Below are 27,451 nucleotides of genomic sequence, written 5' to 3' on the forward strand. Positions count from 1 at the left end.
ATATTAATTTGGGAATATTGGGGGCCAGGCAGGAGCCCAGCTCCAGAGGAAGGACTCTGCTCTGGCCTTGCGATCCCTTTTATTCAGGTTTGGGATCCACCCATAGCTCTTAGGCTGGCAATTCCAGTAATAGCTGCATGATAGCCCATCAGCAAGGATTTACATAAGACTAAAAGGTGGAAGTTGCCACCAACTAGACTGTGGGCTCTGACCTTTCAGAGCTTCAAGGTTGACCAGCCTTCTGGTTCCTTGTCCACATCTCTCTGCTAGTGAAGAAAATGGGCAGCTTCCAACAGATAAACTTCATAATCATGGGCTTAATGGCTACTACTCTACATTACATCCAACTTTGTCTAACTTCACCCATTATTTCAAATCAGTTAAACCTGAAAAGGAATGAAAGTTAAGTGAGTTATTAGCTGTTAAAGCGTGTCCCCTTAAAAATGTTCAAAGCTTAGTCTGGCTGAAAAGAAAGGAACATCAGTTGAGCTATCAGCTGTTAAACTGTATATACATGTTTGGGGGGTACTCTATATACAACCTTACCTTTACCATGCCCATCCTAGTCTTCTTTTACATAATAATTTTTTTAAACACTATTTTCTATTTTAAAAACAACTTTTTAAAATTTTATTCAAATTTACAATCATTTTGTCAGTGATTATTTAGGCTAGTTATTCTTTGTCATCTTTATCTTTATTTCATATAAACTTGATCTGATTTCTTTTTTTTTAAAATATATTTTATTGATATTTTACAGAGAGGAAGGGAGAGAGATAGATAGCTAGAAACGTCGATGAGAGAGAAACATCGACCAGCTGCCTCCTGCACACCCCCCACCGAGGATGTGCCTGCAACCAATGTACACGCCCCTGACCAGAATCGAACCTGGGACCCTTCATTCCGCAGACCTACGCTCTACCGCTGAGCCAAACCGGTCTCGGCTTGATCTGATTTCTTATTCTTTTATTTTCATGTAATTTTTTTTTCCAAGAGAAAAATGAGGGGATCTTGTGTTTTCTGAGTTATTATGTGATCAAATGATCTCTTTTATTTTCTTCCCACATAGGTTTAGAATTACAGAGGCCCAGTTATTTTTCTTCAGATCTGTACAAACATATCTTAATTATGTTCTGTCATGTGATTTTCTTAATGAGAATTCAATGTCAGTATGAATTTTTCTTTTGTGGGTATTTTCTTTTTTGTATGAAATTGTGAGGATTCTTTTTAAGTCATCAGAATTCAGTCCCTTTGCCTTCTCAATGAAATCCATTTTATCAGTTTTTTTATTTTGTGGATCATGCTTTTGGTTTAAGAACTCTTTACGTAGTCCTAGGTACCTGAGATTTTTCTCCTATATTTCAAATAGTTTCATTCATTTTACATTTAAACCCATGATCTGTGAGTTAATTTTTATACAAATATAAGGTTTAGATAAAAATTCCTACATTTGCCTATGAATACTTAATTGCTTCAGCATCATTGTTTGAAAGGAATATTTCCTCATAAGATTGTTTTTACACCCTGGCCAAAACAGTTTAATACCATGTGATTTTACTCATCTATGGAATCGTAAGAACAAAATAAACAAAATCAAAAAAATAGACTCATAGATGCAGAGAACAAACTGATGATTGCCAGAGGAAGGAGGAGACTGATGAACTGGATGAAAAGGGTAAAGAGATTAAGAAATACAAATTGGTAGTTATAAAATAGTCACGGGGTTGAACAGTAGACTGTAGGGAATATAGTCAATTATTGTAAGAACTATGTTTGGTGCCAGGTTGGTACTAGACTTAACAGGAAGAATCACTTTGTAAGTTATATAAATGTCTAACAACTATGCTGTTCTATTCACCTAAAAGTAATATAAAATAATATTGAATGTCAACTGTAATTGAAAGAAAAAATATTAGTTCAGTCGAGCACATTTGTGTGGCTCTACTACTTCTGAATTCTCCATTCTGTTCCAGTGATCTGTTTCTCTGTCTTTTGTCTTATTACTGTAGCTATGTAGTAAGTCTTAAATTTAGGTAGACTATTCCTTCCATCTTATTTTTATTTTTCAAAATTGCATTAGCTTTTTGTTCCTTTGCCTTTTTATATAAATTTTAGGACAAATTATTCTAAACATATAAAAATCATGGAGATATTTTCATAGGAATTGTATTAACTCTATAAATTAATTTGGGGGAGATTTAACATCTTTACTGTGTTGAATCTTTTTACCCAGTGGATCCATTCATCAGTGTTTTGTTTTTCAGCATACATATTCTGTACATATTTTGTTAGATGTACATCTTAGTATTTAAATTACTTGGGAGCAACTGAAGAGGTATTTAAGTTTTCTCAGGTAGTATATAGAAATACAGTTGGTTTCTATTTATTGATTTTATATCCTAGGACGTAACTGAATTTACTTTTTTTTTTTTTTTTTTTTTTTTTTTTTTTTTTTAAGAATGCAAGCCAGTATTTTCTAGGATTTTGGATTTACCTGGCCATTTTGTCTTAGTGTCACTTAGATGGATCCTCCATTCCACATATTTTCTGTAAACTGGAGCTAGGTGTAGTGGCTTATAGAATCAAGTTAAACTGTTTTAGCAAAAATACTTTATTGAATTTGAGAATACTTTATAATCTTTATATTTTTTAAAAAATATTTTATTGATTTTTTACAGAGAGGGATAGAGAATTAGAAACATCGATGAGAGAGAATCATCAATCAGCTGCCTCTTACACACCCCCTACTGGGGATGTGCCAGCAACCAAGGTACATGTCCTTGACTGGAATCGAACCTTTCAGTCCACAGACCGATGCTCTGTCCACTGACCCAAATCAGTTTTGGCTCTTTATATTTTTGTTGTATATTTAGTTTTGTGTCTTAAGAGAGAAAAAATATTAATTTGTTTTTAAATTTTGATTGAATTTATTTTTTTAAATGTATTTTATTGATTTTTTTACAGAGAGGAAGGGAGAGAGAGAGTTAGAAACATCCATGAGAGAGAGTCATTGACCAGCTGCCTCTTGCACACCCCCTACTGGGGATGTGCCCGCAACCAAGGTACATGCCCTTGACTGGAATCGAACCCGGGACCCTTCAGTCCCCAAGCCGACGCTCTATCCATTGAGCCAAACCGGTTTCGGCAAATTTTGATTGATTTATACAAGATTTTGTTCTGTAATTTATAGTACAATTTTTAAAAAGATGGCCTTTTGTTCTATTATACCATGTAGAAACCTTTTTACTTTGAAGATTTATACCACTTGAACTCTATATTAAACCACAGATTTTTGGGTAATATAATTTTTATATGAATTCTTAAGGTTTTTCATGGAAGAACCTCCAGGCATACAGAAGCTTTATCTGGGAAGAACTGCTCCACCATCTAAAGTGGTTCATCTTGGAGACAAAGAACAATCTAACTGGACAAAAGAAGTACAAGGAATTTCAGAATAGTGAGTATCATTAAAAGTATTTAATATCACAGAACTAGAATGGGATTTAATATATTTATCTTCTAATTATTTTCCATTTAACAAAGTAATCACTCTGAATACTGACTACATCTTCATTTTATGCTCTAAAGAAAGTAATAAGTTCTAGTTTAAAATAATATCTTGTTAGCAGCGGTTACAGCCTTGCTCAATTTGTCATTGAAATACTTCATTATGAACAGAAAAAGGAAATACATGATCATTTAGTACTGTGAATAACAGTTAATAGATTGTTGCCGGAATTTGAGAATTATTTTTACTAACAAAGCCATTGAATTTCTTGGCCACATGTAAGAAATAAATATAGGAGGGAACACTGTACTTGGATTCCCACCTTCTTGCTTACCCACTTCCCTTCACCAAGCCCATATGCTCTGGAATTCAGAAATGTAAGATTTGTGTCAACCAAATAACCTAAAAGCTAACCCTCTTCAGTATGCTTATTTCCAGCATCACCATGATTCCACCCTAATAGTTCCTCTCTTTCTTCATTTAAACACTAGGATTTCCACAACCAAAACAATGATAGACTGGCAGTGACACATGAAATCCTATATAATAAAGAGCTAATATGCTAATAGTCATCATGCCATAACAACTGATCAGTAGGAGCTGTGTACTCTGTTAGGCACACAGGGATGAGCGGGAACTTGATGCTGCTACTTCCAGAAAAAGCCTCAGCGGCTGTCTGAGGCTCAGGCAAGCCATGGATGGTGGCTGCCACTGGCCAGGGCCAGCCTAAGGCTCAGGCAATGAGGGCCAGGTTGAGGCTCAGGCAAACCACAGTGACTATAAGGGCTAAAGCTCATGTAGCGGTGCAGCTGGCAGTAGCAGCAGCAGAAGCATGATGGGGGTGTTGCCTCCCACAGATGGAAGCCAGCAGCAGCAAGTGGGTAATGGGGATGGTGCTGTCCCCTGATTGGCTGTGGGGAGCAGGTCAGTAGGACATCCCCTGTGAGAGGGGGCAGACTGGGTTGAGGGACACACACACACACACACACACACCCCAGTGCACAAATTCTCATGCACCGGACCTCTAGTGGTATTATAAATGTACAAGAGGTCTGGTGCATGACATTCTTGTATGGCGGGTGGGGGTGGTGGTGTCCCTCAGCCCAGCCTACACCCTCTTCATTCTGGGATACCTCTTACAGTCCAGGACTGCTGGCTCCCAACTGCTCACCTGCCTCCCTGACTTCCTGATTGCCCCTAACTGCTTCTGCCTGCCAGTCTGGACACCCCTTAACCACTCCCCTGCCAGCCTGATTGATGCCTAACTGCTCCCCTGCCAGCCTGTTTGCCCCTAACTGCCCTCCCCTGCAAGATTGATTGCCCCCAACTGCCCTCCCTTGCGTGCCTGGTGTCTCCCAACTGCCCTCTCTTGCCTGATCACCCCCAACTGCTCTCCCTTGTAGGCCTGGTCCCTCCCAACTGCCCTCCCCTATTGGCCATCTTGTGGTGGCCATCTTCTGTTTACATAAAGGCAGGATCTTGAACCACATGGGGGCAGCCATCTTGTATATTGGAGTGATGGTCAATCTGCATATTACTCTTTTATTAGATAGGATAGAGGCCTAGTGCATGGGTAGGGACCAACTGGTTTGCCCTGAAGGGTGTCCTGGATCAGGGTGTCCCTTGAGGCATGGGGCAGTCTGGGAGAGAGGCCTGTGGTGGTTTTCAGGCCAGTCACACCCCCTGGTGATCCAAGCAGAGGCCGGTATCTGAAATTTATTTACCTTCTACAATTGAAACTTTGTAGCCTGCAGTGGAGCCAAGCCTTCTGCTTGCTCCATGGCTGCTGCAATTTCTGTTTGGATTTGTTTACCTTCTATAATTGAAAGTTTGTAGCCTTGAGTGTAGGCTTAGGCCAGCAAGGCAGGCGGAAAGCTTGGCTTTTTCCATTGCCTGGGAAACTCAAGCCTCCCTCCTGCTCTGTGGTTGCAGCCATCTTGGTTGGGGTTAATTTGCATTCTTGCTCATATTGGATGGTGGACATGGCATGTGGGTGTAGGGGAGTTATGGTCAACTTTCATATTGCTCTTTTATTAGATAAAATATCCATCTGTCCTCCTGTTTAAACTGTAATAGCATTCACTATAGAAGAGGAGGAACCTATTCTACAATTTGGAGCTAATACCAGGCTATAATATCCTTATTCAAAGATGAGTAAACAGGAAAAATCTAAAAAAAAAAAAAAATCTATTGTAAATGAAGAAGGTAAATATCTCTCAGGAGGTAAAGCCTTCCAACAGTATCAGAAGCCCCTGTTATAGTTCATATCTTTCTGAATTTTTTATAGCACAAATAAAAATCATAACAATAAATTTATTTTATTGATTACCTTAACCTTTTTTTTTTTACATAGTAGGTTCCATAAGGTAGGGAACATATCTGTTTTTATCACTACTCTTGGCTCTCATTCCTTGGCATTCAGTAATTATTTGTTTGAATGAAATAGAGATTATCTTAGTTAAGATTCTTAATAGAAAAAAAAACATTCAAAATACTATGAGTTTAGTCATTTATTTATATAACAACTCAATTATTAATATGTGCTGAATACAGTAGTTGGCAATATACCATCTACATTTATAAAAGAGAAATATGCAAGTTGACTATAACTTTGTGAAGCCCACCACTAATCAGGAGTGAGTAATCAAATTAACCCAACAAATATGGCAGGTTAATTTGCATATGCAGGTGCCAAGCATTTGGGGGCAAGGCAGGACACTTGTGTTGCCTCCTTGGCAACAACACAGGCGTTCCACACCCCCCAGGTGGCTCCGGGCCATAGTAAAGGCAGTGCCAGCATCCAGGGAAAGGAAGGCCTATTCTTGCACAAATCTTAATGGATCAAGCCTCTAATATTCAATAAAATCCTACAGTCCTTATAGTCATTAAATTTACAGCTGGTAGATGGGTTATGAATGTTAATGTCTTGTGTGGTTTGTTTTTTTTTAATCACACTGAATCTATGATAATTACACTGAAGGAGTAGTACCATGAGACCATATAATAGCAGGGCTTGACCTAATTAGTAAAGAATTTGCTCTAGTTAGATAAAACTTTCCTGAGGAAGTGTAGATCAAACTGGTACTTAAATGTGGCGTAGGATTTGGTCAAAGAGTGAAAAAGAAGCATATTTTACTATGAGTGACGAGTTACATGCAAAATCCCTGTGGCACAAGGAAAAGCAGTATGTGTCCTGGCTAATGTGGCTACAGTGTTGGAATCAAGAAGGAAGATGAGGCATGGGAAACAAAAGAGGCAAGCTGAAAGGTAAAATAAAAGCCAGGAGATTTATATGTTATACTGTGGAAATCAAAGAAAAAAGGTGTTTCAAAAATAAGGGTATAAGACATGTAAATGTTTTGTAAAGATTAAGCAAGAGCTATTTTGGTTAAGAAAGGGGTCTTGCCCTGTGCCCACATGGGCAGTTACGCTGAATTTGAACCTGGGTGTGTGAACTTGGGGAGTTTATTTCCTGCAACTAGATTCCACACCCACACAGGGAAACTGCACTGTATTTGAGCCTGGGTGCAGGGACACGGGGAGTTTCCTTCCTGTAGAGAACCAGACCCCATACCCACAATAAGGGGCAGTGCCATCTGGCTTTGATTCAGGGCAAGCGAACACAGAAGGCTGTTTAACTCAGGGCAGAAGTGGACCTTCTGCCAACATAGTGAGAATGAGCAACCCATTCTCCCAGGCAGATCAGGGACCCTGAAGCTCCAGGCAAGAGACAGCAATGAGCAACAGTGACTGGACTTCGTTCTTCATTACATGCACCTTGAGATCCCTGATTCCCAGTACGTTCAAACTAAAAACGTACTGGGAATCAGGGATCTTGGCACATGTTCACACAGGGACTTGATTCTTAGTGTGAGGTAGCACCAAGAAACAGAAACTCTGATACTTGAATCTTGGCATGGACACAGGGAGCCTCTGACTCCTGACATGCAATAGGGGACTTTGACTTTTGGCAAATGCCAGTGGGTTCTCTGTTTCAATGTGGCTCAAGCAGGGTCCCTTATTCTAGGTGCACACACGAGGCCACACTAAGCACCAGTGACTCTGACCCAGGGCTAGCATGGTTCCCACCAACCCACAGCAACCGCACATCTTGGTATCAGAGCTCTTCAGTGACACTTGGAGGTGCAAAATTCCCACTGCACACAGTCCAGGCCCCAGCAACTCGACATCTGAACCTTCTGGTCATAATCAGAATGGGTAGACAACAAAGCAATCCCCAGAGGAGAAACAAAAGGAGGCATCACCAAGTTTGGAAATAAGTGAAACAGAAGCATGCAACATGACAGAAAAAGAATTCAAATTAATGGTCCTATAGTGCATACACCAGATGGACAAAAAAATCAACAACCTATGCAAAAATCAGGAAGAAAGAAAAAATGATATAGCTATAATCAAAAACACCATGGAACACTTCAACAGTAGACTAGAGGAAGCAAAGGACAGAATCAGCAAGTTAGAAGATCAGGAACAGAAACAAGCCCAATCTGAACATCAACTAGAGAAAAAATTAAAAAGCAGGAGGAGTCAAAACCGGTTTGGCTCAGTGGATAGAGCGGCCCCTGTGGACTGAAAGGTCCCGGGTTTGGTTCCGGTCAAGGGCATGTGCCTTGGTTGTGCAAGAGGCAGCTGATCGATGTGTTCTCTCATTGATGTTTCTAACTCTCTATCCCTCTCTCTTCCTCTCTGTAAAAAAAATCAAAATATATTAAAAAGAAATAAAAAAAAATAAAACAGGAGAAGAGCCTAAGGGAGCTTTGGGACAATGCAAAATGAAATAACATACATAAGTTGGTCCGAAGGTTGTGGGTTATTGTTAAGCTGAAATAACATACATATACTCTTTTTCCCTGAAAATAAGACAGTGTCTTATATTAATTTTTGCTCCCAAAGATGCACTAGGTCTTATTTTCAGGGGATGTCTTATTTTTCCATGAAGAAGAATACGGTACACATTTATTGTTAAATGAAAATAAAGGAAATTTATTACCTATATACGGTATGGTAGTACGGTAGTTGTCAACACAAACCAGACAAACTGTGAATCCTACAGTATCAAGAATTGACTCATTTATTCAATGACAATCATGTCATCATCTTCTGGAACATCATCATAACAATCCAATTCCTGAATTTCCTGGTGAATTTCTTGTGACTCCATTTCTTTCAGAATCGGTGGACCAAATCTCTCATGTTTAGCAATAGCGCTGTCTTTAAATGAGTACTTCTTGTCAAGGTATCCTGCTCCCATGAATTCTTCACCCAAGTCACAACTTCTTGCAGTTTAGATTTCACAAAGTTTCTGAGACAGAGCCTGGGGGGGGCCTTATTTTCAGGGGGATGCCTTATATTTCACTCAGAAGGAAACCTGTAAGTAGGTCTTATTTTCGGAGGATGTTTTATTTTCGTGGAAACAAGGTAATAGGGCTACCAGAAGGACAAGAAGAGCAGCAAGAACTAGAAAATTTATTTAAAGAAATAATGACAGAAAACTTCCATGATATGGGAAGAAAAAAGTTACTCTAATACAGAGTCCCAAGCAAGGTGAATCCTAAAAGACCCACACCAAGACACACCATAATTACAATGGCAAGTGTTATTGACCAAGAGAGAATCTTAAAGCCTGCAAGAGAAAGATAGTTACCTACAAAGGATCCCCCATAAGATTATCAAATGACTTCTCAACAGAAACACATCAAGTTAGAAGGGAATGGAAGGAAATATACAAAGTGATGCATAGCAAGGGACTCAATCCAAGAATACTCTATCTAGCAAGACCATCAATCAAAATTGAATGGGAGGGAGAAACCAAGATGACAGCATAGGTAAACAACTAAACTGCCACCATCTTGATTTCTCCTATGGCACAACATAACTCAATTTTTACCGTAAGTTGTAACCCACCTAAATAAGCACCTTCTTCAATCACATGGAACACATACACAGCAGTAATGAAGTGAAACAGTAAAAAAAAAATTAAAAGATAACAATTCCCGACCTTTGCTTGTGGTAAATAAATAAATAATAAAAAACATAACGCACATATGTACATATGTCAAAATGACAAAACTTTTTTTTTATAAATACTGTAAATGTGAGATGCCAATGTAACAACGAAACAAAAGTCTAGTCTGACATAACCCAAGGACTGCCTGTACTTATCTTAGTTATATATCCATGAATCTTATTAACCAAAACATATTCTCATAAATTTAGCACATCCTTTTTCTCTGAACATAAGACATAAAATATTTCTGTGAGTACTAAATTATATGATTTTAATTTTAGAAACTTTCTGACTATACCCATATGCTGTGCCTGATAAATTTCTTTATTCCTGTTTAACATTTAGGTTCTAATAGATACTAATAATAAGAGATAGATTAAGAAAGTCAAAGAATTAAGTGAAATTGGTTTTGGTTTATTCAGAGGTTTGATCATGTGTAAAAACAAATGGCTAGAGAGGTACAAAAGAGAAAGCAATACATTTGAAGATGAAACAAGATGTATTCACTAAGAAAATTGGATGGAAGTATTGATTGGTATGTGTGTTTGGTGTGAAGAAGATGAGAAGATTAAAGTTTGGCTATTGAGGACTGTGTGGCATTGGCCTTAAGTAGAATGGACGTAGTTTGAAATAGTCCTTGGAGAAAATTGGAGAGTTGCATTGATTAGATAAATATGGTAAAATTATAGCCAGTATTAAGGACCCTTTTTGAAGTTGAAAGTCATGAATTTATAATGTAATAATTGTTTTTTCTTTTGATAGTAGAGCAGAGTTCATCTGTCACAGATCTAGAAAAAGCAGATAGCTTCATTTAAATAGCACTTGATTTTACCAAATGGGTACAACAAAAAGATGAAGAGGCAAAGATTTAGGATACTGGCAGGAATGTTACTAAAACGATTGACAGTAGCATCTAGGTGAAATATAGAAGTGAAGCAAGTAGAGACTTAATAGTTTGGGAGTAATTAGAATAGATGGACTGGAGATCCCAAATTAATGGAATATGAGTCATAAACAAAATGGTTAAACAAGCAAGTTAGATGGAGAAGTTTTTAGACAAAATATTTGAAGTATTTTAGAAGTAGAGGAGAGATTTGAGTCCATATGGACAAAGAAGCTTTCAGACCTAGGCCTCTGCTGTGGTTGAGGCTCTCTTGGTAGAAATGGAGAAATTAAAAAATGTCAGTGGAGTATGTGGATACTACACAGAAATGCTCCCAGGAACAAACTGAAATTACGATTAAAATACAAAACACAAAGCAAAAAATAAAAAACAACACCCTGAATACTTAACCGAAGATTGGCTAGAGAGAACCCTGATAACTAAGGATGGGCAGTGGAGACCGGTAGGTAGTGCATAGACCTGAAAGGGCTGGCTGGGCTCTGACAAACAGCAGCTGAAGTCCCAGAGAGGTATCACAGCTGTGGGGGGTAGCCACTGAAAACTTTGGGGTCTAATACCTAAGTTGTGTCCCCAATAGAGAATACCATAACTGAGAAGGGTGCCTACATAACATCAGGGTTGCTGTATGCCAGCTAAAGATGGTTAGAAGTGCAGGAACTCTCTTAAAGGGCCAATGCACAAAATTCTATGTGCAGCCACTTACTTTGTGCTAGGCTGAGAGGACTGGAACTATATGAACAGAAGCCAGAGTTGGGGGCTCTGGTGTTAGAGCTCAGAAGGCAGACGCCCTAGTCTCCTGTGCTGATTCATACCCTCATGCTGCGGAGGTCATCTTTCTTATGCTGGCATCTGCTATTCATGTGGTTTTGCAAGGGGGGAAGACAGTTGACCCCCCCAACCCCCAATTGGAAAACACATGGCCCCATTATGTGGAGTTTCTTTGGTCCATTAAGAGACTGAGCCCTGGCCGGGTTGGCTCAGTGGATAGAGCATCGCCTGTGGACTGAGGGGTCCCAGGTTCGATTTCAGTCAAGGGCATGTATTGTACCTTGGTTGCAGGCACATCCCCAGTGGGAGGTGTGCAGGAGGCAGCTGATGGATGTTTCTAACAGTTCTCTCCCTTCCTCTCTGTAAAAAACCAATAAAATATATATTTTTTTAAAGAGAGAGACTGAGAATAACAGTTAGCTTCCAGGAAAAGCAGTTACCCCATGCTATTGGCAAAACACACCACACCTGTAGATGGTTGCATGAGCATTACTCAAGAATAAATTCAATTAGTCTGCAGGCAGAGGCAGTCTCTGGAGGCCTTGAAGTCTTTGCCTAATCTAATAAGTATGAAATAGCATTTGATACTGTCCTGCATTAGAGCTTGAGAAGCATAACAGATCTACCTAATACATAGTCACAAAGCCAAACATGCAGCCAAAATGAGGAGTCAAAAATACAATGCCCAAATAAAAGAATAGGAGAATAACCAGAAGAGATAAATGGAGATAAGAAATTTTTCTGATATAGAGTTCAGATTAATGATGGTAAAGATGCTCAATACCATGAGAAAAGATATAGTAACTATGAAAATTATATAGTAACTATGGAAATAAAGAATGACATAGCACTAAGAAAGAACACATTACAAAGAATGCACAATAGATTAGGGGAAGCTTAGAATCTGATCAGTGAATTAGAAGACTGGGTAGGAAAACACTCAATCACAGAACCAAAAATTTAAAAAATTAAAAACAAGAGGACAGCTTTAGAGAGCTCTGGGATAATGTGAACCATAGCAGTGTTTGCATACTAGGTGCCAGAAGAGCAGAAAGGGTGAATGGGATAGAAAAGGTGTCTGAAGAAATAATGGCAGAAAGCTTTCTTAAGCTGGTGAAGGAAAAAGTCCCACAAGTTCAGGAGGCACAGTGAGTCCCAAGCAAAAAGAACCCAACCAGGCCTATATCCAGGCACATCATAATTAAAATCCCAGAAATTAAAGCAAAGAGAGGGGGCTCCAAGATGGCAGCTTAGGTAAACACACCTAAACTGCTGTCGTGCACAACAATTTTAAAACTACAACTAAAAGACAAAACGTCTATCACCCAGAACCATGGGAAAGCTGGCTGAGAGGAAGCTCTACAACTAGACTGAAAGAGAAAGGAGCATTCAGGGCACAATCGCTGAAAAACTGAGGTACAGGGGCGCACGCACGATACGGGCTGGTGGTGGAGGGCATTGCTTTCTTCAACCCAAAGAGAGACAAGCTCCCAATCTCTCTGAAATACAGTTTCTGGGGAGAAGCTAGACTGTCTGCCATCGGGTCGGAAAGTGAGGGTAGCTTCCTTGCAGAGCAGCGCACAAGAATAATTGTTTGGTGTACTGGGGCACAAGACCAGGGACAAGGTCAGAGATGCAGAGAAGGCTGACAGGCAGCCATCGCTATTGGCCATTCCCCAACCTAGCGCTGCCCTGAGACCCCGCCCTGCATAATCTACAAACACACCCAAGCTCCAAGCAGTGGTTTTTGCATATGAATGGCCTTCTCTATTGCAGTTTAATCTAGCAAACTTGAAACATGGTGCAGACAGCTCCAAAGCTTCCAAGCTCCACAGGGAGGAGAGGACTGGTTCTCGCTGTAGCTCCTGCAGGGTGGCCCCAGACAGTAGCTGAACTACACCCCATTGGAGATCCAGAAGCCAGTGTACCTAGTGGTCAGTTTGAGACACCAGATTTCAACTCCTCACATCCATAAGTGACACATTCGGGAGGTGGACTTAGTGACCACCAAAGGCCCACTGAAACAAGGCCTGCACCATAAGCATGTCTCCAGTACAGCATTTCTTCCATTATAGACACAGAGGATCCTCACAACCAATTGGCCTGGAGGTCAATTCCTCCTAGTGTAACCAACAGCAATCAAGGCTTAACTACATCAAGACTTTGCACTCAACCCACAAAGGGGTGTACCAAGAGCAACCACCTCAGGTGATTGAGGAAGCTGAGCTACTGGACCCTATAGGTCACTTACCACACAAAGTCACTCCATTAACACATGGAGGCAGTCAAAATGCAGAGACATAGAAGCATGTCACGAATGGGAGAGATGGAGGGAAGTAAACTAATGGACGACACAGAGTTCAGAATCACATTTATAAGGTTACTCAAGAATCTTCTAAAAAACACTGAGAAACTTGAAGAGACCTTCAAGGACCTTAATGAGAATACCAAAAAAATGGAAAAGGACCAGTTAGAAATTAAGCATACACTGTCCGAAATAAAGAATATAAAGAAACTCAACTGTAGATCAACTTACCAAAGTGTCAAACCAAAGATCTGGAATATGAGGAAGCAAAAAACACCCAACCAGAGAGGCAGAAAGAAAGAAGAATCCAAAAGTGTGAAGATAGTGTAAGGAGACTCTGGGATGACTTTAAGCATACCAATATCCAGATTTTTGGGGTGCCAGAAGAAGAGAGAGAGCAGGATACTGAAGGCCTATTGAAAGAAATAATGACAGAAAACTCCCTTCCTGGTGAAAGAAATAGACTTACAAGTCCAGGAAGCACACAGAACCCCAAACAAGAGTAATCAAAGAGGACCACACCAAGACACATCATAATTAAAATGCCAAGGCCAAAAGACAAAGAGAGAATCTTAAAAGCTACAAGAGAAACTGTTAGTTACCTACAAGGGGGGCCCATACAACTGTCAGCTGATTTCTCAACAGAAACTATGCAGGCCAGAAGGGAGTGACCCAGCAAAGCTATCATTCAGAATTGAAGGTCAGAAAAAGAGCTTCACAGACAAGAAAAAGCTAAAGGAGTTCATCACCACCAAACCAGGATTACATGAAATGCTGAAGGGTATTCTTTAAGAAGAGGAAGAAGAAGAAAAAAGGTAAAGGTAAAAACTATGAACAACAAAAAGGCATAGCCCAGCATCACCTCTGCTCTGACCTGTGCTAGAGATACAGTCTTTGAGCTGACCTCTTCCTCACTCCACAAAAACCACTCCTTTTCCCTCAAAGTATAAAGGGTAAATTTGGTTACAGTTTCCTAGTTATAAGTACATTGTAATCCACACTTTTTGGAGATTCCCTTTAGAGAGTCTATAATTCAGTGTTTTCAAGCTTTGGAGTTACAACTATGAAAGTTCGAATCCCAGATCCTTGATCTGGGACAAGTTGCTTCAGTTGTCCATGTGTTAGGGTACTTTTCTATAAAATGGGATTAATAACATGGTTGCCTAGAGGATTGAATGAGATAATACACAAATTTAGGTCAATACCTGGGATAGAGAGAATCACACACATATAGATGCTACCCTTAATAAATTAATTTATATACTATAACATTGCCACTATTGTGGGCTTTGTAATAACCTGGCCTTATGTTCTCTTTTCCCTCCTCCTCAGCTGGATGCATTATGTGGATGTACTTATTTACCTGATTAATTTCAACTATTTTTTTTCAAATTTAATAAATCTTTATTGCTCAGATTAAAAAATAACAATATAAAAAATAAAGCAAAGAGAGAATCTTAAAGATAGCAAAAGAAAAGCATACTGCTATCTTCAAAGGAGCTCCCATAAGGTTGACACCTGATTTCTCATCAGAAACTCTACAGGCTAGAAAGAAATGACATGAAGTACTCAAGGTAATGGAAAGCAAGGACCTGAAACCATGATTACTATATTCAGCAAGGCTATCTTTCAAAATAGACGGTGAAATAAAGTACTTCTCAGACAAACAAAAACAAAAAAGGCTAAAGGAGTTCATTACCACCAATTTAGCATTACAAGAAATGCTAAGGGGACTGCTGTAATTTGAAGAAGAAATCTAGAAACCTAGCCATACAGAATTAAAATGGCAATAAATATTAGGTCTAGTAATAATTAATGTCGTTTTCTAATATTTTTTTTAAAATCGAATTTATTTAAACAATACGACAAAATTTAATCAACAATATAGTTGCCGTTGTTTTCTACTACTTGTGCCCAACGCTCAGGAAGCATTTTAATCCCTCTGATTTTGATGCAAAAAATTCGGTCAATGCATTTTTGAGGCATTCTTCATTATTAAATTTTTTTCCAAGAAGAAAGTTTTGCAAAGAACGAAACAAATGGTAATCGGAAGGGGCAATATCAGGAGAATATGCAGGTTGAGGGAGAACTTCCCATTCCAACTGGAGCAGTTTTTCAGCAGTGATTCTTGCAGTATGCGGTTGTGCGTTATCGTGGTGAAGAACTACGCCCTTCCAATTAATCAGCGCGGGTTCTTTTTCTCTTAAAGCTTGGGCTAACCTTTCCAATTGGGCACTATACACTGCACTTGTAATGGTTTGGTTAGATGGTAAAAGTTCATAATGAAGAATTCCTTTAAAATTCCACCAAACACACAACATCACTTTTTTCGCATGCAAGTCAGGTTTTGGCGTGGGCTGCGGAGCCTCATTTTTGTCCAACCATTGAGGCCGTCTTTTCAAATTAACATACACCACCCATTTTTCATCTCCGGTAACAATTTGCTCTAAAAACGGCAAACGGTTTTGACGAGAGAGGAGCGAACTGCAAATTGTGACTCTTTGATTACGGTTGTTGTCGGTCAACTCAGGAGGAACCCATTTTCCAAACTTTTGGACTTTGCCAAGTGCACGCAATTGATTGGAAATTGTTTTTTGTGAACAATTTAAAGTTGTCACAAGCTCTTGTTGGGTAATTTGAGGATTTTGCACCAAAAGAGCTTGAAGAGCTTCTTGATCAAAATTGGACACACGGCCTCGACCACTCTTGTCATCTAACGAAAAATTTCCCTCGCGAAATTTCTCAAACCAACGCTGGCATTTTCTGGTGCTAACTGCAACTTGACCAAGAACACTACAGATGTTTTTTGCAGCCTCACTTGCTTTTCTTCCTAATTGGAACTCGTAAAGCATGCAGTGCCGAATATGCTCTTTATCCGCCATCTTCTTAGCCCTAGTTTTGCAACAAAAACCAAACCAAACACAAACTTTTTCAAGCAAAACTTGTTAATTGCACTTCACACGTTCTGTAGATACCACGTGTTTGAAGGTTATGTCAATACAAGTCAACGCCCAGCAAGATTTTAAATGAATGTTTAAAAACGACATTAATTATTACTAGACCCGTACTTATTATTGATAAGTACCTATCAATAATAATCTTAAATGTAAATGTATTAAATGTTTCAATCAAAGGCATAGGGTAGCTGAATGGATACAAAACATGACCCAGCTCTATACTGTCTACAAGAGTCTGACTTTAGAACAAAAGACTCAGAATGAGAGTGAAAGGATGGAAAGAAATTTTCCATGCAAATGGAAACATAAAAGAAAAAAAGCTGGGGTAGCAATACCCATATCTGATAAAATAGACTTCAAAATAAAGGCCATCACAACAGACAGTAAAGTTCTTAATACTAAAAGATTGATCCAACAAGAGGTTATAACCTTGGTAAACATATATGCAACCAATATAGAAGCATCTAATTATAAAAAAAAAAATTCTAGAGGACATTAAGGGTGAGAGATCAACAACAATATGCTAGGGGACTATTAACACCCCTCTGACTTCACTGAATAAATCTTCCAGACAAAAGAAAATTAACAAGGAAATGATGACTCTAAAGGACACACTGAATCAGATGGATTTAATTGAGTTTTACAGAACATTTTACCTCAAAACTGCAGAATATACATTCTTCTCAAGTATACATGTATCATTCACAAAGATAAACAACACATTAGTACACGAAACAGGTCTCTCTAAGTTTAAGAAGATTAGAATTCTAGCAAGTATCATCTCAGATCACAGTGGAATAAAATTAGAAATCAACTACAGTGTAAACAACCAAAACACTTCAAACTCATGGTTGCTAAATATTATGTTATTAAACAATGAAATAGCTATTGATGAGATTAAAAAAGAAATCAAAAACTTCCTGGAAACATGAAAATGGACACAGAAAAAAACAATTTCTGGGACACAGCAAAGCAGAGCTTAGAGGGAAGTTCATAGCACTACAGGCCTATCTCAAGAAAAATTAGTAATAAACTATTTAACTGTACAACTTAATTAGGAGCAACAAGAAAAGCCCAGAATAAGTAGAAGGAAGGAAATAATAAAGATTAGAGCACAAATAAACAACATGGAGACTTAAAAAAAATTTACTGAAAACAAGAACTGGTTCTTTGAAAGGATAAACAACATTGATGAACCATGAGCCAGACTCATCAAGAAATAGAGACCCAACCGGCATGGCTCACTAGTTGAGCATTTATCTATCAATCAGGAGATCACTGCTTCGATTCCCAGTCAGGCACATGCCCAGGTTCTGGGCTCAGTCCCCATTAGAGAGTGTGTAGGAGGCAGTCAATCAGTGATTCTCTCTTATCGTTGATGTTTCTATCTGTACCTCTCCCTTGCTCTCTGGAATCAATAAAAATAGAAATAAAAAAGAGAAGACCCAAATAAAATCAGAAACAAAAGTGGAGAAATAACCACTGACACCAGAAAAATACAAAGGATTATCAGAAAATACTATCAATAACTATGACAAGCTAGACAATTTCCTAGAAAAATAGTCTCCCAAAATAAGGAAGATTCAGATTGCCTGAATAGGCCAATAAGAACTGATAAAATAGAAACAGTAATCAAAAAAATTCACCACAACAAAAGCCCAGGTCCAGATGGCTTCACATGGGAGTTTTATCAAACATTGAAACAAGAACTAACACCTATATTCCTCAGACTATTCTAAAAAATCCAAGAGGAAGGAACACTTCCAAGATCTTTTTTTAATGAGGCCATCATTATCCTAATTCTCAAACCAGATAAAGATTCTATAAAGATAGAGAAGTACAGGCCAATATCCCTGATGAGCATAGATGTTAAAATCCTTAACAAAATTTTAGCAAATTGGATCCACCAATATGTTAAAAAGATCGTACACCATGACCCAGTGGGATTTTTTGCTAGGGATGCAAGACTGGTACAATATTTGTAAATCAATAAATGTAATACATCACATAAACAGATTGAATGACAAAAATTACATGTACATATCAATATACTCAGAAAAAGCATTCAACAAAATACAACACCCATTTTTTATAAAACTCTCAACAAAATGGGAATAGAGGGATTGTATCTCAAAAGATAAAGGCTATGTAATGACAGACCTACAGTGATCATCATACTCTGTGGACAAGAATTAAAACCATTTCCCCTAAAATCAGGAAGAAGATAGGGATATCCACTTTCTCTACTCTTATTCAACATCGTACTGAAAGTCCTAGTACAGCAATCGGACTAGAAGAATAAAAGGCATCCAAATTGGAAAGGAGGAAATAAAACTCTCATTATTCACATGATGATATGTTATTTTTATATAGAAAACCTAAAGACTCCACCAAAAAAACTAATAGATTTAATAAATGAATTTCACAATGTAGCTGGAAACAAAATCAACACCTAAAAATTGATACACCAGAAATGAACTCTCAGAAGGAGAAACTAAACGAACAATCCCATTTACCATTGCAACAACAAAAATAAGATACTGTATGTAGGAATAAATAATTTAGGAAATAAGATAGTTATACTCAAAAAAATACTGGACATTGAGAAATGAAATAGAGGAAGATATAAACAAGTGGAAGATGCTGTGTGTTCATGGATATGTAGAATTGATGTCATTAAAATGTCCATACTACCTAACACAATATACAGATTCAATACAATCCTTATTAAAATACAAATAGCATATTTCACAGAGCAGGAACAAATACTCCAAAAATTTATACAGAACCAAAAAAACCCTCAATACATGCAGCAGTCTTAAGAAAGAAAAACAGAGCCAGGACCGGTTTGGCTCAGTGGATAGAGCGTCAGCCTGTGGACTGAAAGGTCCCGGGTTCGATTCCGAGCAAGGGCATGTACCTTGGTTGCGGGCACATCCCCAGTAGGGGGTGTGCAAGAGGCAGCTGATCGATGATTCTCTCTCATCGATGTTTCTAACTCTATCTCTCTCTTCCTCTCTGTGAAAAATCAATAAAATATATTTTTTAAAAAAAGAAAGAAAGAAAAACAGAGTTGGAGTAATCACAATACCAGATCTCAAGTTATACTACAAAGCCACTGTAAACAAAATAGCCTGGTGCTGGATTAAGAACAGGCATATAGATCAATGGAATAGAACAGAGACTCCAGAAATTGATCCAAGTCATTATGCTCAATTAATATTGGACAAAGAAGGCAAGAGCATACAACAGAGTTAAGTCTTCAATAAATGATTCTAGGAAAATTGGACAGATATATGCAAAAGAATGAAACTAGATCACCAACTTACACCATACACAAGAATAATCTCAAAATGGATAAAAGACTTAAATGTAATTCAGGAAACCATAAAAATTTTAGAAAAAAATCATAGCAAAATCTCCAGACATCTCTCATATCAATATGTTTATGGCTATATCTCCTAGGGCAAAGGAAACTAAGGTGAAAATAAACAAATGGGACTACATCAAAATAAAAAGCTTCTGCACAGCAAAAGGAACCTTCAACAAAACAAAAAGGGAGCCCACTGTATGGGAGAACATATTTAGCAATGATATATTTGATAAAGGGTTAATATCCAACTTAACAAAAGGAAGCCAAACAATCCAATTAAAAAATGGAAAAAGTCCAGGTGCATCCAACCTGTCCTTCAGTCGTCCCCATCTCTTCCCTTCCCCCGGTTGGGTGGCCTCCAGGATGGTAGCAGTGTCCCAGGGCCCTGTCCTCAGCATGTTACAAAGCCTCGCAGGGGACATGGGACTGCAAGCTTCGACCTCTTGCCTCGCATAGTGAAAAGGGTTTGGGGTTTTTGTTCTTGAGAGGGTTTTTGTTTCCCTTTGTTTTTATTTTGGCCTTTCCTCTCTTTGTATTCTCATATAGACCAGATATTTGAAAGGGCAGACGATGGTTAAAGGTGTGGTGTGCAGCTGTTCATACATTATTTGGGGGAAGCTTTTGCCGGATGGGAAATGGAATCATGGGCTCACCAGGCCGTGGTGGCACTCACTCCTTGCCCTTTCCCTCCAGTCCAGTATCTATTGTTTCTCCTTTCAAATATGTGATTGTACTAACTCTTTCCATATGAAAGAACTCTCCTTATTTAAATTTTTAAAAAGTTTTAAAAATAAATAAGTAAATGGAAAAAGGACCTAGACACTTTTCTGAAATAGACATACTAATGGCCAGTAGACTTATAAAAAATGCTCAGTCACAGATCATCAGAAAGATGTAAATTAAAATGACAATGAGGTATTTCACACCTGTCAGAATGGCTACATCAACAGTTGACAAGTGCTAGGGAGAATGTGGAGAAAAGGGAACCCTGGTACACTCCTGATGAGAATGCAGACTGGTGCAGCCATTATTGAAAACAGTATGGAGCTTCCTCAAAAAAAATAAATATGAAACTGCCATTTGACTCAGTGATCCCACTTCTAGGAATATATCCTGTGAAACCCAAAACACCAGTCAGAAAGGATATATGCACCCCTAAGTTCATAGCAGCACAATTTACAATAGCACAATAGTGCCCTTCAGTAGACGAATGGATTAAAAAGCTATGGTACATTTATATCATGCAATACTATGCAGCAGTAAAAAAAAAAAAAGAAGAAGACGACGACGAATCTCTTACCCTTTCAAGAAGAAGAAGAAGAAGAATCTCTTACCCTTTCAAGAAGAAGAAGAAGAAGAATCTCTTACCCTTTGAAAAAGTATGGAGGGACCTGGAGAGTATCATGCTAGTTGAAATAAGTCAGTCCTAGAAATTCAAGTATCACATGATCTCATTCATATGTGGAACCTAATCAGCAAAATAAACTGGTGAATGTAGTGGATCCATAGACATGGAAGCGTGGAACAGAGTCTAGAATCTCGGCTGGAAGGTGAGGAATGGTGGGTGAGAGATAATCAACTAAATACCTTGTATACATAACCTATGGACATAGATAATAGAGTGGTGAAAGTCTGGGGTGGGGGTGAGTGCAGGCTGTCAGTGGTCAGAGGAAAGGGTAATGGGACATACAATATGTAATACTTTCAATAGTAAAAATAAAAGTAAATAAAATAAATGGGTGATGTCTTGACCCAAGTCATAGCCAAGGGAATAGGTGACCAAAGTAGAATGGAGAAGAAGGTTATTAAAGATAGGGAGGCTAAAGGTTTAGGAATTAAAGAACAACAGAAGTCTGGGAGTAGGGAGCAAGGAATATTTTATGGGTTTTATGGAGAACATGATGCAACTAGAGGATAACTTGGAGGAGAGTGCTTTATTTAACCTTGTACCTCAAACAAGAAGAGATAAGACTGACATAAAAAAACAGTTATTAAAAAATTGGTTATAAACACAAACTATTCAAGTACTAACTCATTTTAGATATTAAAAAGTTACAAGGTAGTTTATAATTTAGAAATTTGGAGAAATATTAAATGCTTTTAAATTTTTAATTAAGAAATAACCATTAATAGAAATATAAAACAAGATTTCTAACTTGCAAATTTCTGGCAAGAAAAAAATTAAATGAAAGACAATATAGGAGTCTTCCTGTCAAGATGGCAGAGTAGGAAATGTACTTGCCTGCTGCCATAACAACTTAAAAATTGCAACTAAGCTAAAGACTGTCAGTAGTGAGAACTACCTTATGTCTGTCTGATCAGACATCATATAACTAAAGATATATAGAAGAAGCTTCGTCAAGACCAGGAAGAGAGGCAGAGGTGTGGAACAGGTTGGTCCCACATTGACATGTGGTAGTTAAAAAAATTATGAGTGATATTGCAGCTGCTGATGTATCCCCTGAGGAGCAAAGTGTCCCAACCCTATACAGGGCTCCCCAGCCCAGTAACCCATTGCCAGGAAAAGAAGTCCCATAACTTCTGGCTAAAAGAACCAGAGGGGATTGTGGATGAGTGAAACAGAAGGTTACTGGAGTCCCAGGCTGTTCCTCTTGCAGAGCCCATGCATGGAATTACTCATACTCACTTACTCTAAGCTTCAGAACTGGGGCAGCAGCTTTTCCTTATGGTGAGGAACTGAATTGTCTAGTTCACATGTGTCAAACACAAGGCCCGCGGGCCAAATCCGTCCCGCCAGGCCTTGCAGTATGGCCCACACCACACTGTCATCACTGCACTCCACTGCGTTTCCATCACAATGACAGTTTATGACTGTTCAGTAAACCATTCAGCCCGCGATTTAGGCTGGATTTTAGATTTTGGCCCCTTCTCTGATTGAGTTCGACACCCCTAGTCTAGCTTCATGATGAGGATTGGAGGGGCAGCTTTCTCCCAGACAATTGCTGGCAGAAGACATTGTTCCTTTGCTGAACACTTTTCCCTGCACTGCAGGCTCCAAATCTGGGTTTCCATCAAACTGAGTAACAATGTTTGCCCTGCCCTGGTGATTCTCTGAGACCCCACCCAACTGCAGACCCACCCAAGCCACTTCCATATATATGACCCATTTTGGCACATCTTCAGACTTTCCTAAAATCTCCCAAACTTCAAACAAGGAGCACTGGCCTTAGAATGCCCCATACCTCCTGCTAAGCAGCTACAAGTCTGACAATGACAGATGGTCTAAATTCATAGCTTAGCCCCTTCCAGACACCTCCAAGCCCAGCACAAGTGGCAACCATCTGTAGATTTCTTTGTAGCTCATACTAGTGTCCTTGGGTAGAGCACAGGCCCCAGAACTAATACACTGTAGTTGTGGGCAGTCCTCAAAACCAATAAGCCTCAGGGTTAATCCCTCCCACTGACAAGCCAACAGCAATCAAGGATACCTACTACATAAAGCCATTCACTCTACCAAGACTGGGAGAAGTACCAGCTCTACTTAACACATAGAAACAATCACAGGGAGGCAGCCTAAAAGCGGAGACAAAGAGGCATATCCCAAATTACAGAACAGAACAAAACTAAAAAAAAAAACTAAATGGATATAAGCAATTTACCAGATACAGAGTTTGAAACACTGGTTATAAAGGTGCTCAATGACCTCAGTAAGAACTTCAACAAAGAGATAGAAATGGAGATGAAAAACATAAAAAAGAACTGGTCATAAATTAATTTTACAATAACAAATGAGGATTACATTAGAAAAAATCAATAGTAGATTAGATGAAGCAGAGAATTGCATCAGCAATTTGTGAGATAATGTAGTGGAGCACACCCAAACAGAAGAGCAAAAAGAAAACAAGCCGAAACCGGTTTGGCTCAGTGTATAGAGCGTTGGCCAGTGTACTGAAAGGTCCCGGGTTCGATTCCGGTCAAGGGCATGTACCTTGGTTGTGGGCACATCCCCAGTGGGGGGTGTGCAAGAGGCAGCTGATCGATGTTTCTCTCTCATCAATGTTTCTAACTCTCTATCCCTCTCTCTTCTTCTCTGTAAAAAATCAAAATATATTTAAAAAGAAAAAATAAAACAATCCAGAAAAATAAGGATAGTGTAAGGGGCCATTGAGACAACATCAGCACCAACGTTTGCATCATGGTGTAACATAAGAAGAGAAAGTGTAAGGAATTGGAAACTTTTGAAGAAATAATGATTGAAAATTTTTCTAATCTAGTAATGGAAATAAATTTACATTCCTAAGAATCACAGAGAATCCCAAACATCATGAACCCAAAGAGGCCCACACCAAGACACATCATAATTAAAATGTCAAAGGTTATATAAAATCTCCAATTTGGCCCTAACGGGTTTGGCTCAGACTGTGTCTTGGCCTACAGACTGAAGAGTCCCAGGTTCGATTCTGATCAAGGCCATGCTACCTTGGTTGCAGTCACATCCCCAGTAGGGGGTGTGCAGGAGGTAGCTGACCAATGTTTCTCTCTCATCGATGTTTCTCTCTATCCCTCTTCATTCCTCTCTGTAAAAAAATCAATAAAATATATTTTAAAAAATAAAATAAAACCTCCAATGTATTTTAAATTGTTGCTGCTATATTGTGAAGCCGCTATAAATTAAAGCATTTTCATGTGGATATATGTATTTTTGTAGTTTCAAATGCTACTGTATGTTTTTACAGCTAATAGAAATCTTGTTGATAAAAATATCAGTGTTTAAAAAAAAAGGTGGGGGGAGCCGTCATGTATATAGTAAATAAATGAATGACTATGTTTCAGTGAAATTTTATTTACAGGAATAGGTCTTGATTTTCCCCAGGGCTGTAGTTGCTGACCCCTACTTTAGATTGAAAAGGCCCAATGATTCCACCCCTCACGGGCTATGAGGGGCTGCTGGTTCCAGGTCCTGTGACCGATCAGGCATCATCATGGGTGGCCTCGGGGAAGTTTCAACTGCTGGCAGGGGCTGGGCGCAGGGCAGCAGCCATCAGCAGGAGTGGGGCCAGGAGCTGATGGCAGGCATCTGGGTCTGAGATCCGTGAGCATCCCTTCAAGGAGCTAGTCATCAGCCAGCTGGGTGTGGCAAGACCAGCATCATCAAGCGCTATATCCACCAGCTCTTCTCTCAGCACTACTGGGACATTGTCAGAGTGGATTTCAGGCTCAAGGTCCTCAACTGTGACAGCGGGACGCTGGTGCACTGCAGCTGTGGGACATCGCGGGGCAGGAGCGGTTTGGCAACATGATCCGAGTATACTATAAAGAAGCTGTTGATGCTTTTATAGTCTTTGATATATCAGAGGTTCCACATTTGAGGTCCTCTTAAAATGAAAACATAATCTGAACAGTAAAATCCATCTTCCAAGTGGTGGCCCTATTTCTGCTGTTCTCTTAGCTAATAAAAGTGACCAGAAAAAGGAAGGTCGCCATATTCCTGCCCAGATGGACCAGTTCTGCAATGAATGTGGCTTCAATGTATAGTTGAAACCTCTGCAAACATAGGGGAACCAGCCCGGTTCCTGGTGGAGAACATTCTTGTGAACCACTAAACCTTTCCTAATGAAGACAACGATGTAAACAAAATTAAATTGTACCAGACTGCCTTGCAAATCCTAATGTTGCTGTCATGGCTACAGCTCCTTTCCTGCTTGCCAGATTCAGCCTGAGCAAATTCCTGAGAATTATGGATGGATGCCCTGTTCTGTAATCTTCCCAAGGCTGTGCTTTAAAATGATCGTGAGGGCACCCTGCGAGCCTTAGCAGAAGTGCATGTTGGTGTCTATCCTCAGCATGGTTCTACACCTTAGAGTGAGCACTCAGGCTTCTCTTGTCGCTGCTGCCATCAGTTTCAGCATAATGTTTACATCCTTAACATCTTTGAAAATTACAATGCTCAGGAGTTGCAAGTTGTAGCTCTTAGTGTAAGCACTAAGGTAGTAATAAAACTTTCCCAGCAGTCATACAATAATTGTACAAGTCTGTATTTTTGTATTCCATCTTCACTTTTAAGGAAGGCTCTTAGACAGTTAGCCACAGAAGACATAAAGTTTCTGTTAGGCAATTTCCCCCCCCCTTCAAAACTTCTATGTGGGGCTAGTTTTGTCATATCTATAACATCATGGTCAAGGAGAGAAGTTATTCAAAGCACAGAAGATTTGATCCTAGGTTTTATAGTTTGAATTGTGAGAAACAAGGTTGTAGGTTTTATATAAAGTTTTGGGTATTTAAAATATAATACATGAGAAAGGTACATCTGGATCACAATAATTGTATAACCATTCAACCCAAGTAAGAACAGGATAAATATATTTTGACTGGGAAAAAAACACACACACAAAAAAAAATAAGAAAGAAAAGGCCCAATGAATGCCTCTGTCAACCTTTTGTCTGTCTGCATTTACCTATTCTGAATGTTTCATATAAATGTAGTCATATATGTAACCTTTGTTGTCTGGCTTGTTTTATTTAGCATGTTTTTGAAATTAATATACATTGTAGTATGTAGCAGTACTCATTTCTTTTTATAGCTGAATATTCCATTGTATGGATATACTACCTTTTGTTTAGCCATTTATCTGTTGGTAGAGATTTGGGTTATTTCTACTCTTTTGCTTTTGTTAGTAGTATTACTGTGAGTATCCTACCTAATAAAGAGGGAATATGCTAACTGACTGCCACACCCTCAAAGATGGCGGCACCCACAACCACAAGATAGTGGTGCCCAATCCCCTCAGCCCCACAAGGGCAGCAGGCACATGGCATGAACTGGCCCACCCTTGCACACAACTGCCTCTGGAGTCCCCTGTCCCCTAAGACCCCCAGCTGCCCAGGGCCAAGGTACAGGCAAGCATCAGGTTGCAGCTGCCCAGCCACCCAGGGCTGGTCCAAGGCACAGGCAAGCCTCAGATGGTGGCTTCCCAGCTGCCCAGTGCTGCCCAAGGCTCAGGTAACCAGGGCTGGCTAAGCCTTGCGCTGCTGGCAGTGGCAGCAGCAGAGGTGTGATGGGGGTGTCGCCCTTCCCTTATTGCCTGGTCACCTTCTGCCCCTGAGGGTTCCTGGACTGTGAGAGGGGACAGGCTAGGCTGAGGGACCTCCCTTCCAGTTCATGAATTGTCATGCACCAGGCCTCTATTTATAAAATAGAGACCCAGTGCACAAATTTCTGCATGGGTGGGGTCCAGCCAGCCCAGCCCTAATCAGTGGATCGGGGCTGGGCTTGTTGGGAGGAGGAGATGGCAGGTGATTGGCCAGCCATCTCACCCTGATGGGGGTCTAATCAGGGCCCAGCCAGCTGGGGAGAGGGGCTATGGGTGATTGGCCAACCAGCCCTGCCCCCGAACGGGGCTTGGGGAGGGTCTGTGGGAGGTTGGCTGGCCAGCCCCACCCCAATTGGTGTGGGGGGCCGATCAGGGGCAGAGCTGGCTGGGGGGAGGAGCCGCAGTCCGACTGGGGTGATGGTGGCCCATCAGGGGTGGGGCTGCAGGAAGTTGGCCAGCTGGCCTGCCCCCTATTTGGGTAGGGGCAGCAATCAGGGATAGTGCCAGTCTGTGGGAAGGGCCGCAGGGGAGGGGTGGTTGACAACCAGGCCCTCCCCCC

General features: G+C 39.7%; 1 protein-coding gene and 1 pseudogene across 6 annotated transcripts in view; both read left to right on the top strand.

Moving 5' to 3' along the window:
- XRN1 (5'-3' exoribonuclease 1) overlaps positions 1-27,451 on the top strand; it is a 207,972-nt gene that overhangs the window by 95,865 nt on the left and 84,656 nt on the right. For all 6 annotated transcript variants that reach the window (XM_036447787.2, XM_036447784.2, XM_036447785.2 and 3 more), the window contains exon 20: positions 3,326-3,457. In XM_036447787.2, the coding sequence (XP_036303680.1) occupies positions 3,326-3,457 (132 nt within the window). The remainder of the gene's footprint in view (positions 1-3,325; positions 3,458-27,451) is intronic.
- On the top strand, positions 24,716-25,521 carry LOC118724805 (annotated as a pseudogene).

This window comes from Pipistrellus kuhlii, unplaced genomic scaffold (assembly GCF_014108245.1).
Source record: "Pipistrellus kuhlii isolate mPipKuh1 unplaced genomic scaffold, mPipKuh1.p scaffold_m20_p_2, whole genome shotgun sequence".
In the NCBI taxonomy this organism is placed as follows: Eukaryota; Metazoa; Chordata; class Mammalia; order Chiroptera; family Vespertilionidae; genus Pipistrellus; species Pipistrellus kuhlii.